Source organism: Phalacrocorax aristotelis, chromosome 2 (assembly GCF_949628215.1).
Source record: "Phalacrocorax aristotelis chromosome 2, bGulAri2.1, whole genome shotgun sequence".
NCBI lineage: Eukaryota > Metazoa > Chordata > Aves > Suliformes > Phalacrocoracidae > Phalacrocorax > Phalacrocorax aristotelis.
In genome coordinates, this window is record NC_134277.1 from 153,092,721 (window position 1) to 153,109,107 (window position 16,387).

Genomic DNA, 16,387 nt, shown 5'->3' on the forward strand with positions numbered 1-16,387 from the left:
AGAACTTAACTTCAGAGTCTGCCAGCTGACGTTACTGACAGTAAGCCTCCCAGCTGGCCTCTGCTAAAGAATAAGACTGTGGCAAAATCACTTGTTCCAAGGCCCAGGTGATGGAATTGCTTCACCTCTATCTCATATCATCAAATGCCAGCTGACAGCAGCTGGGTGTCCCAGATGAACTGACTGGGAAGATCTGAATCCTACTTTTAGTGAAGAGGACTCAAAACTCTAAGACCATGTCAATGTATACGCCTTCAGACTGCTCTCAGGCTTGACATGCTTGAAGCTGAACCCTGACATGCCTTCGTTCACATGCAAAAGTCTCTGACTTGCTCATCCCTACAGTTCCTGAGGATGAGCTCCAGCCCTCTTGTATAGCTGAATGAGTAGGCCAGATCAGAGTCCCAACATTTTTTACTAGGCTGTCTGGATAGAAAATGATGTGTACATTCCTGAGTCCGGTTATTTTCTAGTCAGGCTGTCTACAGGTGGAAGTCATCGTACAAGCCAAATGTATGTAAACCAACTACTTTTCCAACTATGTGGATAAGCTTAACTGAGAATAAGCTCTAGGATGTGGATAAATCCTTAGTGTGGTTGAGGAGCTTCAGAACAGCGTGGTATTGCCATGTACATACTGCCTAAAACTCAACCTGTCACTCTTACACTGAGAAAAACAAAGACTGACTCAGCACCCTTACAGGTGACACCTCTGGCAAAACACTGAGGTTCTTACAGAGCTACTCACTGCAGATTTTCTCACTGCGCCCTTTCTTTGTACAGGTAACTTTTAATGTCAGATGACTGGGAGGTATTTTTAGTGATACAAACTTTGAAGGTAGCACTATGCCTAACAGTATATATTTAAATGTTAGGATCACACAACACAGCTGTAGCTGAACTGCAAACAGAAAAATGGATTTATTTAGAAAACAACAATTCCCTGCCACATCTCCATTCACATTCATGTTGCAAATCAAGGCTACTGTATTTATGCTGTCATCTGTTGGAATTAGGACTTAAATAAAAAAAAACTCTACAGGTGCTTTATGATTACTTAGGCTGCATAGAGGAAAACCAGGTATTTTTTGAAAAATGTTCGGAATTTTGTGAGAATTCAGAACTCCTTAATGTCAAGGACCACAAGATCATTGTTAATGCACTTCAATTTATTATTTTATAGAGAATCAATTTCAATTAAAATCCATTCAAATAGTGACTAGAAAATTCTATAATATCGATCTTAAGGGGGAACCAGCATAGTTAAATTATTAATCATACTTGAGCATGTCATAAAACACTGGGCTAGTACCCATGCTTTATGACCATGTCAAATAAAAAGTTTTTAAAAAACCCACCCTTTCCTTGTGGAAGATGCCTGAGATCTGCATACTGCTTAGTAATAAAGAAACAGTTCATAACACTGCTGTCTGCCTATGTATAACTATGTAGATGAAGGTGCTCTATCATATGAAGCATAAAAGCCATTAAGAGTAAACTTTTATTTGAATAGAACCACATTCGTTTTTAAAACTGCATTACAGAAAGGCTTTTAAATAATGTGAATGAAAAAAAGAGAAGCTTTTAAATAAAACAGGTTCTTTTTAGACAACTTAGAAAAGCAACTTTACAAGGCATAAAAAGGAAAGGGTTTTCTTTCCCACCTCCCTTTAATCTTTCCAGTAATTATAAATCTTTATAATATTTATTGCACAGGCCATAAATGCTAGTAACAACAGGAGGAAAAATGCTTTTGAACTATTTGGCAACATTCACCTTCAGGGATTCAAAATAGCAAAACTTTATTTTACATTTTCAAAAAGGCTTTAAGTGACTTTCGTGTTTGTTAAAAGTGTCAATATGGCGAACCACTTTGCAAAGTAGAACGAACTCACAAAGGTGTCAGCAAGACCAGTTTCATAAAATCAGAAAGATGGTGTTACCAAAACTCATCTGAGTGAAGAGGGCAATTTATCCAGCTTTCAGACCAACTTTTTTTCAGCGTAGGAGCTTAAATCTAGGCATAGCGAGTGGGAATTGATCTCACCTAAGTTCAGTCATCCACCATGTAGACAAATACATCTGGCAGTCATTCTGAGCTTCTGTAGTAATCAATGGAGAGCACCAGGCACAATCCATCTGATGTGCCTGCAGTGTGACTGGTGTATCTGAAACACAGAGGATGTGTAGCCACTACTGTGTGTACATGATAGTAGGATTGCTTAGAGGCTCCGTGGAAGGAAGATACATACCCATCTGAAGGCACGCCAAGTTAGACTTTGGCACTTTCGGCACCACTGACGTTGCCAATGACTATATTCTAGCTGTAAAAAACTTGTCGTGATCAACTTGTTTCATGGCACAGTGAGACAGACGCGCAATGGATACTGAAAGAATCAGGCAGGGAACTACTCTCCCTAATGCAGCAACTCTGGATGCTGGGGAGCCCAAGGGGATGGGACCACAGACAGGGGCCAGGGTTCTCGGCTCTGCCTAAACAGCATCTGCCGCTGCCAGAGGCAGAGTACTGGGACAGAGGAATACTGGACCCAAACAAGAATCGCATTTCTTATCTTCTTATTTCCAATGCTATCCACTCAGTTTGACCATAAAGGTGTTGTTGATGAAGGCAGTTAGGTTTTGAACCAGAAGCCCAGCAGTGAAAATTTCTATGTACTTTCTAATGGGTTGGAAGTACAGTTAGGGCTCTGATTTCCTCAATTCTTTTATAAAACAACTATCAACCCTAATTTTATTCTATGTCTGATTTCTGGAAAAATCTCGTTAGAAATTATAAATATGTTACATTGTAAATGGCACCATCTTACAACACTGTAGACTTGATTTATTTAAACTCTGTGTGAAAGACTGTACCTATTCCTGGAATCCCTTTCACCAGCCTGTTCTTTCTGGCTGGGTGAAAACAAGTGATTTCTACTGGCACAGATCACAAACAGCTGTTGTTAAATCACATCCACTGACTGCTCAAAACTTTCCTATTTAGTTGAAAGTCTTTCATGACTGGCTGCAGCGCAAACAGCAGTATTTTAATTTTTTTTCTTAAACCTTGAGCAAAATGGTTTTTTCTCTTTCCAATTTACACATGAGTCGGGAAAGACATATGTGTATGTGTGTATGTGATATCTACTCATCAAACATGTAAGACAGTTTTGGGTATGCATGAGCTCAGAAGGGCTAAACTTTACAGACTGAATTTTCCAGTAGACTGACTTCTGAGAAATTTGAAAAGCAGGAATGAAAAAAGTCAACATTAATAAAATAATAAGCAAATAACTGCAATCATGTTCTTGCAATCATACAAAATAGCTAATACTACATTCCCAGTAGACTGAGTTGCAATATTATTTATAGAAACACATAAAAATGCAAGCACATCATAATATTATACAGCTAAAATCCTGCCGTAGAAGTTCATCAATACAAATTTCATAGTTGTGTACATGTTTCCTTATTCATACTCCAAACTAATATACTACACATATTGAAGGACAATTCTGTGCTAAACCTATCCGGAGTGCATTACAATGTATTGTCCAGTGTATTGGAACTTATTTTACCTGTCAGCTGTATCACTCGGTTATTTGATATGAATATGTATTAGCATCACAGCAATAGCTGAAAGGTAACTAACAGAACCATAGTAATTCAATGATCTACCAGGGACCATTGATTGCACTGGAAAGTATATTCTTCAGGTTAGAAACCAGCCACATGAAATTCAAATAACTGATGCCATAGATGGAATTTGGTATTTATCGTCACTGATGCATATATTTTAAACATTTTATCTGCACCCAGACACACACTCCACATACAATATTCTGCTTCAGCTAAAACAAATGAAAACTATAAAGAATTCCTCAGTGCATACTTGTAACCTGAAAAAATTGATTTTCAGATGATTTAACAGTGCCTAAAGTCTGAAAAAGCTCCCAGGAACAACCACAGCTTCTGACTCCAGAACCTACGTCCTCTGTAAGTGCTGCAGATGTCCTTGACTGGGAGCGGGTAAAATACAAGCCTGCTCTTTTTTCCGCTAACACATGGTAGCAAAGACGCTTTACAGTCTTGGAAGAGCAGTGTTAAATACAGAGTAGTACAGGAAGAAGACATACTATAGAAAGGCGTAAAAGGGATCATAGAATCATAGAATGGTTCGGGTTGGAAGGGACCTTTAAAGCTCATCTAGTCCAACTCCCCTGCAGTGAGCAGGGACATCTTCAACTAGATCAGGTTGCTCAGAGACCCGTCCAAACTGGCCTCACATGTTCCCAGGGATGGGGCATCTACCACCTCTCTGGGCAACCTGGGCCAGTGATTCACCACCCTCACTGTAAAAAATGTCTTCCTTATATCCAGTCTAAATTTACCCTCTCTTAGTTTAAAGCCATTACCCCTTGTCCTATCGCAACAGGCCCTACTAAAACGTTTGTCCCCATCTTTCTTACAAGCCCCCTTTAAGTACTGAAAGGCTGCAATAAGGTCTCCAGTCCTCAGACCATTTTTGTGTCCCTCCTCTGGACCTGCTCCAACAGGTCCATGTCTCTCCTCTGCTGAGGGCTCCAGAGCTGGACGCAGCCCTGCAGGTGGGGCCTCACCAGAGCAGAGCAGAGAGGCAGAGTCACCTCCCTCGACCTGCTGGCCACGCTGCGTTTGATGCAGCTGAGGATACGGTTGGCCTTCTGGGCTGCGAGTGCACATTGTCAGCTCATGTCCAGCTTTTTGTTCACCAGTACCCCCAAGTACTTTTCGGCAGGGCTGCTCTCAATCCCTTCACCCCCACCCTTTATTGATATCTGGGATTACCCTGACCCAGGTGCAGAATCTTGCACTTGGCCTTGTTGAACCTCATGAGGTTCACATGGGCCCATTTCTTGAAGGATACGGACATATGTTGAAAATAACCTTCTTCTCAATATGGGCTTAAGATTTCTTTACCTATAATCAGGCAATTTAGCATGCTGAATCTTGGATTGAGATGCTATGATGTTTTGATGCTGTGATATGGGGTAAACTACTACTTTTGGGTAATTTCTGACAGTCTTTCCATGCTATACTTTGTCTTCAACTCACATGGTCTCTCAGACAATTTGGAGCATAACAGGAGCACAGAGCAAAGGAAATCAGCTGGGAATTAAGTTTGTTGGAGCTCTTCTGAAATATCAAGTGTTTTTTTCTGTGCCTTGGATAGATGCCACGTATGCAGCATATGCAAAAAACATTTGCATAGTAATTTGTGCTGTAATAAGAAAGGCCCTTCCTGACTAGCTGGAAGCTTCAGGGTTAGGGAAAAGAAAAAGGTGAGGTCAAGATACTGAAAACAAAAGAAACGGGTGCCTAGTAAAAGGACAGTCAACATTTCAAATGCCACATGCCTCTGTACACCACCACAGGGACACGAAACAAAGACTCCTCAAGTGTTACACACTTCCCCCGCCAGCTGCCTGGGAAGGCAAACACACTGCCTACCTGGAGCGCTCACAGAGGCAACATCTGCTGTTTTTTACAGAGAAGAAAGAGAGTATTTCTGGTGGAAGGAACTCATGATTCCTCAGGTGCCAAAACCTTGAGCCCAGAATGTACCCACGAAGTTAAAACAGTACATCCTGGAAGTGTAACAGGATGACCGTCTATCACAAACCTCAGTTGTTCTGACTTCTTTACAGGGATGGCAAAGAAATGTCCTGATCTGAAGCAACGCTTCTTCAAGGGACATGAAAGACAGTAGGCAACGGCAGTTCAGATACTACTGTATCCATAAAGCCTACGCAGCAGAGGGAGAGCAAGCTGCAGTTGTGTTCTCTGAACCCCAAATGACCTTCCAGTTCTGCACTTGGCAAGGTCCCATGTTCTCAAATTTTCTGACCACTCACATAAATTTTTAGGCAGGTGTGTAACTCCCAATCATTCGTGCTGTGTACTGGAGCCACCACAACAGGGAAGGTCTTCATATGTGAGAATTCCAAAGGTGGGAGTGAGTCTAGTACTTCAAGGCTTTGATTATGGAAAACGACAACAAATCTTCTCCGACATGGCGACACAAGGTGGAATGGCAGTGCTCAGGTTCCTCCCACCTTCAACAATCACAAGGAAGAAGCAGATAGCGTGAAAACGAACTAGCATCATGTTTCTGACAGCCTGGGAGGGTTCAGGGCCAAACAGCTCAAATTTTGATCAAGCTTGCCTTTACTTCAGGATTAAGAAGCTGATAATGCCATTAAAAGTCTTTATAACATGCTTCAGCTGGGGGGTTTCATGGTCCTGGTTTTCTCACTACGTGGCCCCTGAAGGCAATGTTTCTGTTACAAGGTTCCTCTAAAACCCAGTGAATGATCCATCACTAGAATACATCATCTCCCCTTAGAAGATGAGATCTATCTTTGAAGGCCCTCTAGTTCCTTTCCTGGAAGAATACAGTGCTAGGGTACTATAACAGCTTTTGAATGGGACTCTTATGGAAGCTGAAGGAAGGAAAAAAATTGGTCTTATTGTGGTTATCATTGGTCACATGTTTTTCAGTAGCTGAGCACCAGTGCAGGATGAGCAGAAAACTTACTGAAGAAATAAGTTCAACAGGTATCAACAGCTGCGATGATTTTCAATGAAGCAAAAAGCCTTATTCTAACATGTTTTGCTAGCAGAAAACTTTTTTTTTTAAAGAAAATTTGGCACATTCTGTGGCCTGGCAGTATATTCAAGTAGCACTTTGCCCTATACAAAATTCACAGAGGAGCTTAGGAGGGGGGCCAACGTCATCTTAAATGCAGGTATCGTTTAATCCAAAACCAGAAATGCTTCTTAAGCTCAACCCTATTAGCAGATTGCTGTCTATGGGTACTTAGCTCAGAATCACACATAGCACTGTTCTACCACTTTGAGGACAGTCTCTTCTATCCTAGCCAAAGGCAGGACTCGCATTGAAAAAATCTCAAAATAACTTCTTCTCTGTGTAGTGATATAAGGCTTTTTTTTTAAAAAAAAAAGATCTTTCAACTCAGGTTTACAGTGGTAACAGTACAATAATGGTGTTTCCAACAGTGTGCTGCTCTCCCCAAGAGACATTGGAAGATATTTTGTCAAATTAGTTCCTCAACATCACTAAGACTGGGAAAAAAGAACAGATCAGTAGTTGGGCCTGTGCCCTTCTATCCTACTGGAGGGTGGAACAGCATTTCTGCTGATAATAGCTTCAATCAGGCAGTTCTTACTCCAAAGAAAAGTCTTCCTAAAACTCAAGACAAGCCTTCAATTACACAATCATGTACTATTCTGGCTTTAAGATCCCCAGAACAGACTGGATGGTGTGTCCTGAATGAAGAAGAATGAAACAGTTTTAAGTCATTTTCTGAAACAAGAGTAGGAAGGAATGCTAGTTCTCTAGCGAGTTTTTAAAATGAGGTTAATTTTCTCCACGGACAACAGAACACAAAAACATTTAAAATATCTGGTAAGTATTACATAATGCTTTTTTAAACCTATCCGCATTTGCTCCAGCTTCAATTGGATATGAACTAAAGTCAGTGGAAGTCTTTTCACTGACATCAGTGGGCTCTGAATTAGAACCTCATTGCTTACAACCCAGCTTGTGTGCTAAATGAATTCAGTAAAGGGGTTTAATGGCTTCTTTCACCTAACGATCTCCTGAGCTGTGCACTGAGAGACAGAGGGCTTTTTTTCCCCCTCCTTCTGGAGGATATTTTGGAGGACAGCAAAGGACAGTGTAGCAATAGCTACACTGTGACCTGCATTTTGCAAGTGGAATTTCCAAAAGGCTGAAACTGCTGGCATGCAAATGTGTTACTTTCCAGAGAAAAAATGTTCTCCAAATGTTTTCCAAAACAGAAAAGCACTTACAGAAAGCTATTCCAGTAACAACCTGGATTAGGAATTTATAAACCAAATAAGAACACATGGGGACACTGTTTGAAGGCATTGGGCAAGGGGACAGAACCAGTTTCAGAGAACAACTGAAGTACACAGCTTTACAGACTGCACTGTGGTTGAGAAAGTATACGTTAAGCATAGTACTTGCAAACAAGCACTTTCAACAGATGCACACTCCAACGTGGTGTAAATGAGGCGATAAGGGTTAGGAGTATTGTTGTCATCCTATCACTCACCGTCCCCTGCTCTGGGATCATATGATTAACATAACTCTGCTACACAGGGATATGTTTTATGGCCTGTCGTGCTGTCCTATAGCTTCAGCTCTATTTAAGAAGGCTGGAGTGGAGCTGAAGTGCAGCACAATGGCCAGTGCCGTTATGGGGGAAGACAGCAGGAGCTGCAGACCGCCAGTTTTTTGTAAGCTTGTGCTAGCTTTCATAAAGCATATGATAACATGTCTTTATATGATCAGACTAAGTAACAACGTTCTCTCTACATGGCAGAAAGAGACTATATTAAACACATATCAGTACCCTTAGTACCACTGAACTGTCTGTCATAGTCCAGTGTGTGTTTATTCATGATCTTACCAAAGTCCAAAATTGTATCCTCAGCTGCATGGGCAAGGAACAAATCTGAAAGGATGTTGCCCTGATTTGCCTGAAATAGCAGTTACTACTGTCTGACTGATCATGACTTGTACACCCACTGACGTGTCCAGAGGGGAACCAGAGAGAAACAATAAAGGAGAAGCCTGGAAGCACGGTCCTCAATGCCAAATACAGGTTTATGGAGAAATCTATCTGGACTGCGGTGATCAGCTGACCCAAATTTATAGCTAGTAAGTCTTCATTGTCCCCTTGTCCCATATCAATAGAATCCCAACTTCCATAGCAGACCTAAAACAGTGATGCTGGTGACCAGAACTTCACAGTAACTCTCAAGTAACACTCCATCTGTAGGGGAAGAGAGAACCTGGACAACACCCAGAGAAAAGGACGTAGAATAATGGATGAAAGGATGAATCGATGAAGGGAAAAGGAAGAGCTCTAAACACTCAGGGAAGGCACTGATGCTTCAGCATGTGCACTGCTTTTGACATGACACAAGATGAGGTGATGTCGTATTCACAGGTCATGGTGAAATGAAGGAGCCCTGACACTCCTCACCACAATCCACATGGCACCAAGCCTGAACGAACAATTCAGTTGAGACATCAGCTCTTTCAGACAAAATGCAGCTTACTCAATTAATCAGAGTTTTTCCCCAAACATAGTGAGCAAGGCTTAATCAGTAACATAGTGTCATGTGTGAAGGACATTTTGTTAAAAATACACTGCATGTACTGAAGAACTCTATTTTTTTTCATATGATGCGACACAGAATGGGCACTGAACCAAAATACCACAGAAGTACGTGGTTTACGCTATCTCACTGGACTACCAAACACTACTGAACATTGACAAAGTATTGCGGATACATAATAAAGGATGTCTAAATGTTCCTTTACACTGTTACCACAATGATTGCTTTTCTTACGTGTTACCACAGCTGTTAAAAAGCCTTAATAGAGAGGCAATATCACAAGTCATTATAAAACATCTTAACCTCATTTTGAAAATATGTATTAGCATTTTTGCTACTCCTTCTTCCCTGTCTTCTAATCAAGATCTCCATATTGAGCCCAGTTTTGCCTTCTCTTAGCAGCATAAACGAGAATCAACTCTATTCAAGTCAATAAAATTACTCCAACATGAAAAAGGAATCAGCCATCTGCAAAAGACAGAGTCTAACAGGTAATTTTCCACTGACAGCTCTTACCATACAACAGGTTACAGAGACTACTCTTTTATCTAATACTGAATGTAAACAATTAATGCAAAATGTATAATGTCTGTAAAGGCAGCATGTTCACTACTCGTGTCCTTTATATTTAATTATTTTCATCTTAGTAAGCAGACGGTTAAGTAAGACTACCATCAAACTGTAGATGGAGCTTATTCATCATGCAAAACAGGCAGCTGAACATCTCTATTTATTTATGCATTATTCTACCTTTTGTTCCCAACTTGGAAAGCATGTGGAATCTATGAGACATTTTCACGCATCATTTCTTGTGGGAGAATGTCAAGTCACCTTCTGTGCCCTCAGGCAAACTTTTCCTACCTGATCTCAATAACTGTCTGTATCAAAATTATTTTTCATACCTTGTGTAAGCAGCTGGAGGTTTCGGACTTCTTCTCTCACCTTCAGCTGAAGGACTTGTTGCAGAATGTGCTGTCGCAGGCTTTCCTGGGCAATGCCCATTCGTTCAAGCTTTTTGTCAGTAAGCCTCAGCAAAGCACGGCCTGGATGCAAAAGGCAAAAAGAAAAATAATCCGAGGACTTCCATTAATGCAATATTCTCACTCTGACAAGATAATTTGCTACAGAAAAAATTCTCAGCTTTGAAATACCTCAGTCTGAGAGGTTACTGTTCCATCAGGTACTTCCTTACTGTCAGAGATCTATGCTCCACTCCTCCCTTTTCATTTTCTGTATTGTTTTGGTGCATTGTGAGACATTTAGGCACGTAAAATAGGTATGTTGTGCCATTTTAGGCAACCAATTGCCATTCCTAAAAGCCAGCTGGTCTTCCACAGGTAGGAGATCCCCCATAAGTCTACATTGGTCTAGGTGCCTAAATAGACCCTCACCTATTTTCAAGCACCTACATTACTGTCAAGAAACCACCAGTGAAAGTGAACTTTACCAATTTAATCAATTTAAGATATACTGAGGATGAATATTGTTGCAATTCAGATATTTCTACAGTGTAATAGCTCCGCTTCTTAGGAGTGCCCTGTACTTCATGGTCTAGCCTTCCAAATCCCTCTCAACAGCAACCTATCACAGCAAAACAGAAAAAAGAGTTGGAGATTTCCCTTCATACTATAAGATATATCTAAAATGTTCCTCAAAAAGATGTTTGCCCAACTGTAAGGAGCCTATGGTCTTTGCAGGCAATCACTCCCAGTTCGTGACTTATCTTTACCATTAGGACAATATTGAACCACAGCCCCACAAGGACTGTAGATGTTGAAAAAAAATCAAACAATCCACATTCCCCAGATTCTGCTAGTGGAACTCTGACTCCATCTTTTGGGCATTGCTATGCTGTAAGGAAACAGGAGGAAGGCAACACACTGGCTGAGCCAACAGTAAGTATTTGGACCGAGCAGAGAGCAAAAGCATCAAGCAAAGCTTTACCTTAGGAAGAAAACCAAAACTTCCTTTCTTTGGTCTTCACCACTGCTGTGAGCTAGTACAGAGAGGAGTGCCCTGCAGCCCTCCACTGACCCTTCATTCCCAGTATATGCATTTGCTATCCAAAGGTGCCCTGGCCAATACTGGCAAATCACACTGAAGATACATTGACGCTACCTTGGAAAATGGCTTGTTTGGCTCCCTTTTAAAAACAGGCTTAACTTGTTATCTCCTCTAGCTCTGACTCTAAGTACTTTTTAATTATTAAAAATCCCTTCTTTGATTTCTCAGGCTTTATTCTGAAACCAGAATAAGATAGTGATGAGCAAGTTACTCCCGCAACACAGCAGCCTCTGTGCTTCCATTACTGTGGCTTTTGGATGAACGGTACAATTTAGCTCACCATAAAGTGTTACTCAACACAGGAAGATAAGGCCCTTATTCAATCTCTTTCCTCACAAAACAGCAATGAGTACAGAATTTTTATTATGATTTTAATTAAAAAAATTAAGATAAATGCCAAGAATTTAAGGGGATGCATAATATTTGCCCCAAACCAAGCAGTTAGTGGTATACCCTTCATTAATTGCTAGATTTTACTCACAAGCGGTTTCTGTGAAGCAGTTAGTGGGATCTTGATACGATGCAACGTAAAATACTGGGATATTGCTATTAACAATGCAATATGTTATTGATCAGATAAAAAAGGACAGGGTTCATACGTTTTCTGCCCTTCGATGTCTCTCAAGCACTACATGCTACAGAGGATGACCTTTTGATTAGGAAAACTTTCTTTGAAATCATAAACAAGAAGCAATCTATGGGTTAATGTAATAACAAAAATGGAAATTAGTCTCTTACAGATCAATGCCAGCTGTCCAATTCCCCTGGTGATACAGACAGTAATAATGACTTCAATTTTTGTACCATCTTATCACACTAAAACATCTTAAGGCAATTTATAAAGGATGTACAGCAGTCCAAGAGTAAGGTCTGTAATGTCAATCTAAAAACTCAAAAGCAAACAAAAATAAACAAGTCATCAGTTTAAAGAGTGCCAACACCCATGTCATTTTAGGGCAGGGAGTCACCAACAGTAATATGAAAGGACAGACAGAGGCCATGCATCTCATCCAGTGCCTTCCACCTCTTTTTGGCCATGGATATAGTCATTACCCTTCACTTCCTCTGGACAAGTCTTTATTTCTTATTCAAATTGGCCTTCTACCCCAGTCACTGCCTTTGGAAGTTCAGTGTGCACAAAACAGAGACATCTCTTTTCAACTCCTGATATGCCAGTTCCCCTTCGGCTCAGGCTCAAAGCACAATGCCATTGGAAAAAAAAAAGTCTTTGACTCATACTATCTGCAGCAGCTTGCACAAGTTGCCTTAAATTAACTCTTTATTGCACCAAATCCAATGTGACATGTTGAGGCAGTGATGGGGCAAGAAGGCAAACATCCAAATGTGGCATTTCAAGAATGCAGCAAGTGACCTGAACTAAGAAAATTCAATCTTTCCCATACTTTTTTCCCCCTCAATGCTCAACAACAACATCCAAGTCAGAACTGGAATAATTTTTTATTCTGGTACTGAATCATGCCTTTGAAAAGATATTGCTAATGCCAGGATCAGTCACCAAAGCCAATTAGTTACTAAGGCCAAGGTACTGACAATCAGCTGGTGATTTCAGATGCTTCACTGTCATGCTTCCTGTACTGTACATATCTGAAGGAGTTAGCATTTTGTGCTAAGAACCTTTAAGGGTTATTAAACATTGAAAACAGTTATCCAGACAGGTTGTAGAATCTCCATCTTTGGAAACATTCAAAACCTAACAAGAGCCTGAGCAACCTGCTGTAGTTGCCCCTGCTTTGAGTAGGAGGTTGGACTAGATCATTGCCCAGTGGTGCCTTCCAACATCAGCTGGTCTGTGATTCTGTGAAACAACCTGCATGAAGGATCTCAAGATAAAGATATATCTTCTTCGAAAAAGAGAAGATTAATGAAGGAAAGGAACAGGAAGTCCCATCTCATTAACACATGGCTCAGAGGCTGGTGCCAGCAGTGGAATTTTAGGTTTTTTGATCATGGGGCAGTTTACATGGCACCAGGCCTGCTGCAGACAGATGGGGTTCACCTATCACAAAGGGGGAAAAGGATTCTGGCTCAGGAGTTAGCAGGCCTCATTGAGAGGGCTTTAAACTAGATATGAAGGCGGAAGGGGATAAAACCAGGCTTGCTAGGAATGAGCCTGGGGGTGGCATGCCTGTGTTGGAGAAGAGATCAATAGGTCAACTGAAGTGCATTTATACCAATGCACGCAGCATGGGCAATAAACAGGAGGAGCGGGAAGCCATTGCGCACCAGGGAAACTATGATGTGGTCGCCATCACGGAAACATGGTGGGATGACTCGCACAACTGGAGCACTGCAATGGATGGCTACAAGCTCTTTAGAAGGGACAGGCAAGGAAGGAGAGGTGGAGGGGTAACCTTGTATGTTAGGGAGTGTTTTGGCTGTCTAGAACTCAACGACAGTAATAACGTTGAGTGCTTATGGGTAAGGATCCGGGGGAAGGCCAATAAGGCAGACATCCTGGTGGGAGTCTGTTATAGACCACCCAATCTGGATGAGGAGACAGATGAAGTACTCTACAAGCAGTTGGCTGAAGTCTCACAATCTCTAGCCCTAGTTCTCGTGGGAGACTTCAACTTACCAGATATCTGCTGGAAATACAACACAGCAGAGAGGAAGCAGTCTCAGACATTCCTGGAGTGTGTGGGAGACAACTTCCTGACGCAGCTGGTAAGCGAGCCAACCAGGGGAGATGCCCCACTGGACCTGCTGTTTACAAACAGAGAAGGCCTGGTGGGTGATGTTGTGGTCGGAGGCTGCCTTGGGCTCAGCGACCATAACATGATAGAGTTCTTGATTCTTGGAGAAGTAAGGAAGAGGGTCAGCAAAAACGCTACCCTGAACTTCAGAAGGGCAGACTTTGGATTGTTAAGGAGTCTCGTTAACAGAGTCTCTTGGGAGGCAGCCCTGAACGGCAAAGGAGTCCAGGAAGGCTGGGTGTTATTAAAGAAGGAAATCTCAAAGGCGCAGGAGCAGGCCATCCCCATGTGCCGTAAGTCGAGCAGGCAGGGGAGAAGACCGGCTTGGCTGAATAGTGAGCTTTGGCTGGAACTCAAGAATAAAAGGAGAGCTTGCCACCTTTGGAAGAAGGGGCAGGTGACTCAGGAGGACTACAAGGATGTTGTGAGGTTATGCAGGGAAAATATTAGGAACGCGAAGGCCCATCTAGAATTTAAACTGGCCACCACCGTTAAAGATAATAAAAAATGTTTTTATAAATACATCAGTGGCAAAAGGAGGGCCAGGGAGAATCTCCCTCCTTTGTTGGATGCAGAAGGTAACCTTGCCGCAGAAGATGAGGAGAAGGCTGAGGTACTTAATGCTTTCTTTGCCTCAGTCTTTAATAGTCAGACTGGTCATCCTTGGGGTTGTCAGGCCCCAGTGCTGGGAAATGGAGCTAATAAGCAGAATGAAGTCCCAGTTGTTGAAGAGGTGGCAGTCACTGACCTGCTCCTTCACCTGGACATTCACAACTCCATGGGGCTGGATGGGATCCACCTGAGGATACTGAGGGAGCTGGCAGAGGAGCTCGCTGAGCCGCTCTCCATCATTTATCAGCAGTCCTGGTCAACCAGGGAGGTCCCAGATGACTGGAAACTAGCGAATGTGACGACCCTCTACAAGGGTCGGAAGGAGATTCTGGGGAACTACAGGCCTGCCAGCCTGACCTCGGTGCCAGGAAAGGTCATGGAGCAGACCATCTTGAATGCCATTACGCAGCACATGCGGGACAGCCAGGGGATCGGGCTCAGCCAGCATGGGTCTATGAAAGGGAGGTCCTGCCTCACTAACCTGATCTCCTTCTTTGACAAGGTGACCCACTTAGTGGATGAGGGGAAGGCTGTGGATGTTGTCTGCTTGGACTTTAGTAAGGCCTTTGACACTGTCTCCCACAGCATTCTCCTGGAGAAGATGGCTGCTCACAGCCTGGACAAGTGAACTCTTTGCTGGGTAAAAAACTGGCTGGACGGCTGAGCCCAGAGAGTGGTGGTGAATGGAGTCAAATCCAGTTGGTTGGTCTCTTCTCCCTAGTAACAAGCGGTAGGACGAGAGGAAATGGCCTCAAGCTCCACCAGGGGAAGTTAAGGTTGGATATTAGGAAAAACTTCTTCACAGAAAGGGTTGTCAAACATTGGCACAGGCTGCCCAGGGAGGTGGTTGAGTCTCCATCCCTGGAGATATTTAAAAGAAGGGTAGATGTGGTGATTGAGGATATGGTTTAGTGGTGGACTTGGCAGTGACATGTTGGCAGTTGGACTCGGTGATCTTAAGGGCCTTTTACAACCTTAGCAATTCTATGATTCTATGAAATTACTAAGCATACACAAACGATAGTCATTTTGGCAAGCACCACATTTAAAACACAGAGACAGCTATACAGTAAAAATTGGGGATAGACTTTCAATTTTCAGAGAGTACTGGACAGAATATATTATGAAAAGCAGAACATGTAACAAACATAACATTTTCAAAGAGCGTACGCTGATCTTTGCTAGGACACAAGAAAAGGAACTTTACCTACGTCTCCGGAAAATTTCCCAACGCTACAGAACTGGCACTACCTCTTAGATGTAGCAGCTACATGCATAAAAGAGACCAGGAGACTTTTTTTCAAAAGCACCTTGACCAACAGAACTATCAAGATCATGGTCACAAACACCTAGGACTTGGCTTTAGCTAATTGCGAAGCTGGAAACCGAATGCTTAAAAAACCCCCACAATTCCCTCAGTATCTGTATGCATCTTTTGCACCTAAACCCCAGCCCTCTCATACTCAGGACTGATCAGCCGTGGAATGTTCTGAGACACCCCGAGGGCAGACACAGAATATAAAATACTTTCCAGCTTAATAATGGATTGATGGCCTAATTTTTTCTAATATGACTTAGCTGCTGCAGATCTCATTTGATCAAGCAGAGATTAGACGTAAATTTGAGCAGAGGGAGAAACACTGCATGCCACAGAACATTAACATGAGTATAAGCATTGGCCCAATGAGGCTGGCATTGGCCCTGGAGCAAGGAACATGGCACAGCCTGTTGTATCGAATCAGAAATGCCCATACCTCCCTGCACTGGTATAGCCTACTGCTCTT

At 42.2% G+C, this 16,387-nt stretch overlaps 1 protein-coding gene across 5 annotated transcripts in view; it reads right to left on the reverse strand.

The window, feature by feature from the left end:
• The window catches only part of SAMD12 (sterile alpha motif domain containing 12), a 177,750-nt gene that overhangs the window by 81,274 nt on the left and 80,089 nt on the right, over positions 1-16,387 (reverse strand). For 3 of the 5 annotated variants that reach the window (XM_075085650.1, XM_075085651.1, XM_075085648.1), the window contains exon 4: positions 10,116-10,256. In XM_075085650.1, coding sequence (XP_074941751.1) covers positions 10,116-10,256 — 141 coding nt within the window. Of the gene's footprint in view, positions 1-2,047; positions 2,169-10,115; positions 10,257-16,387 lie in introns of all 5 variants that reach the window. The other 2 variants (XM_075085647.1, XM_075085646.1) reach the window with 1 other exon arrangement.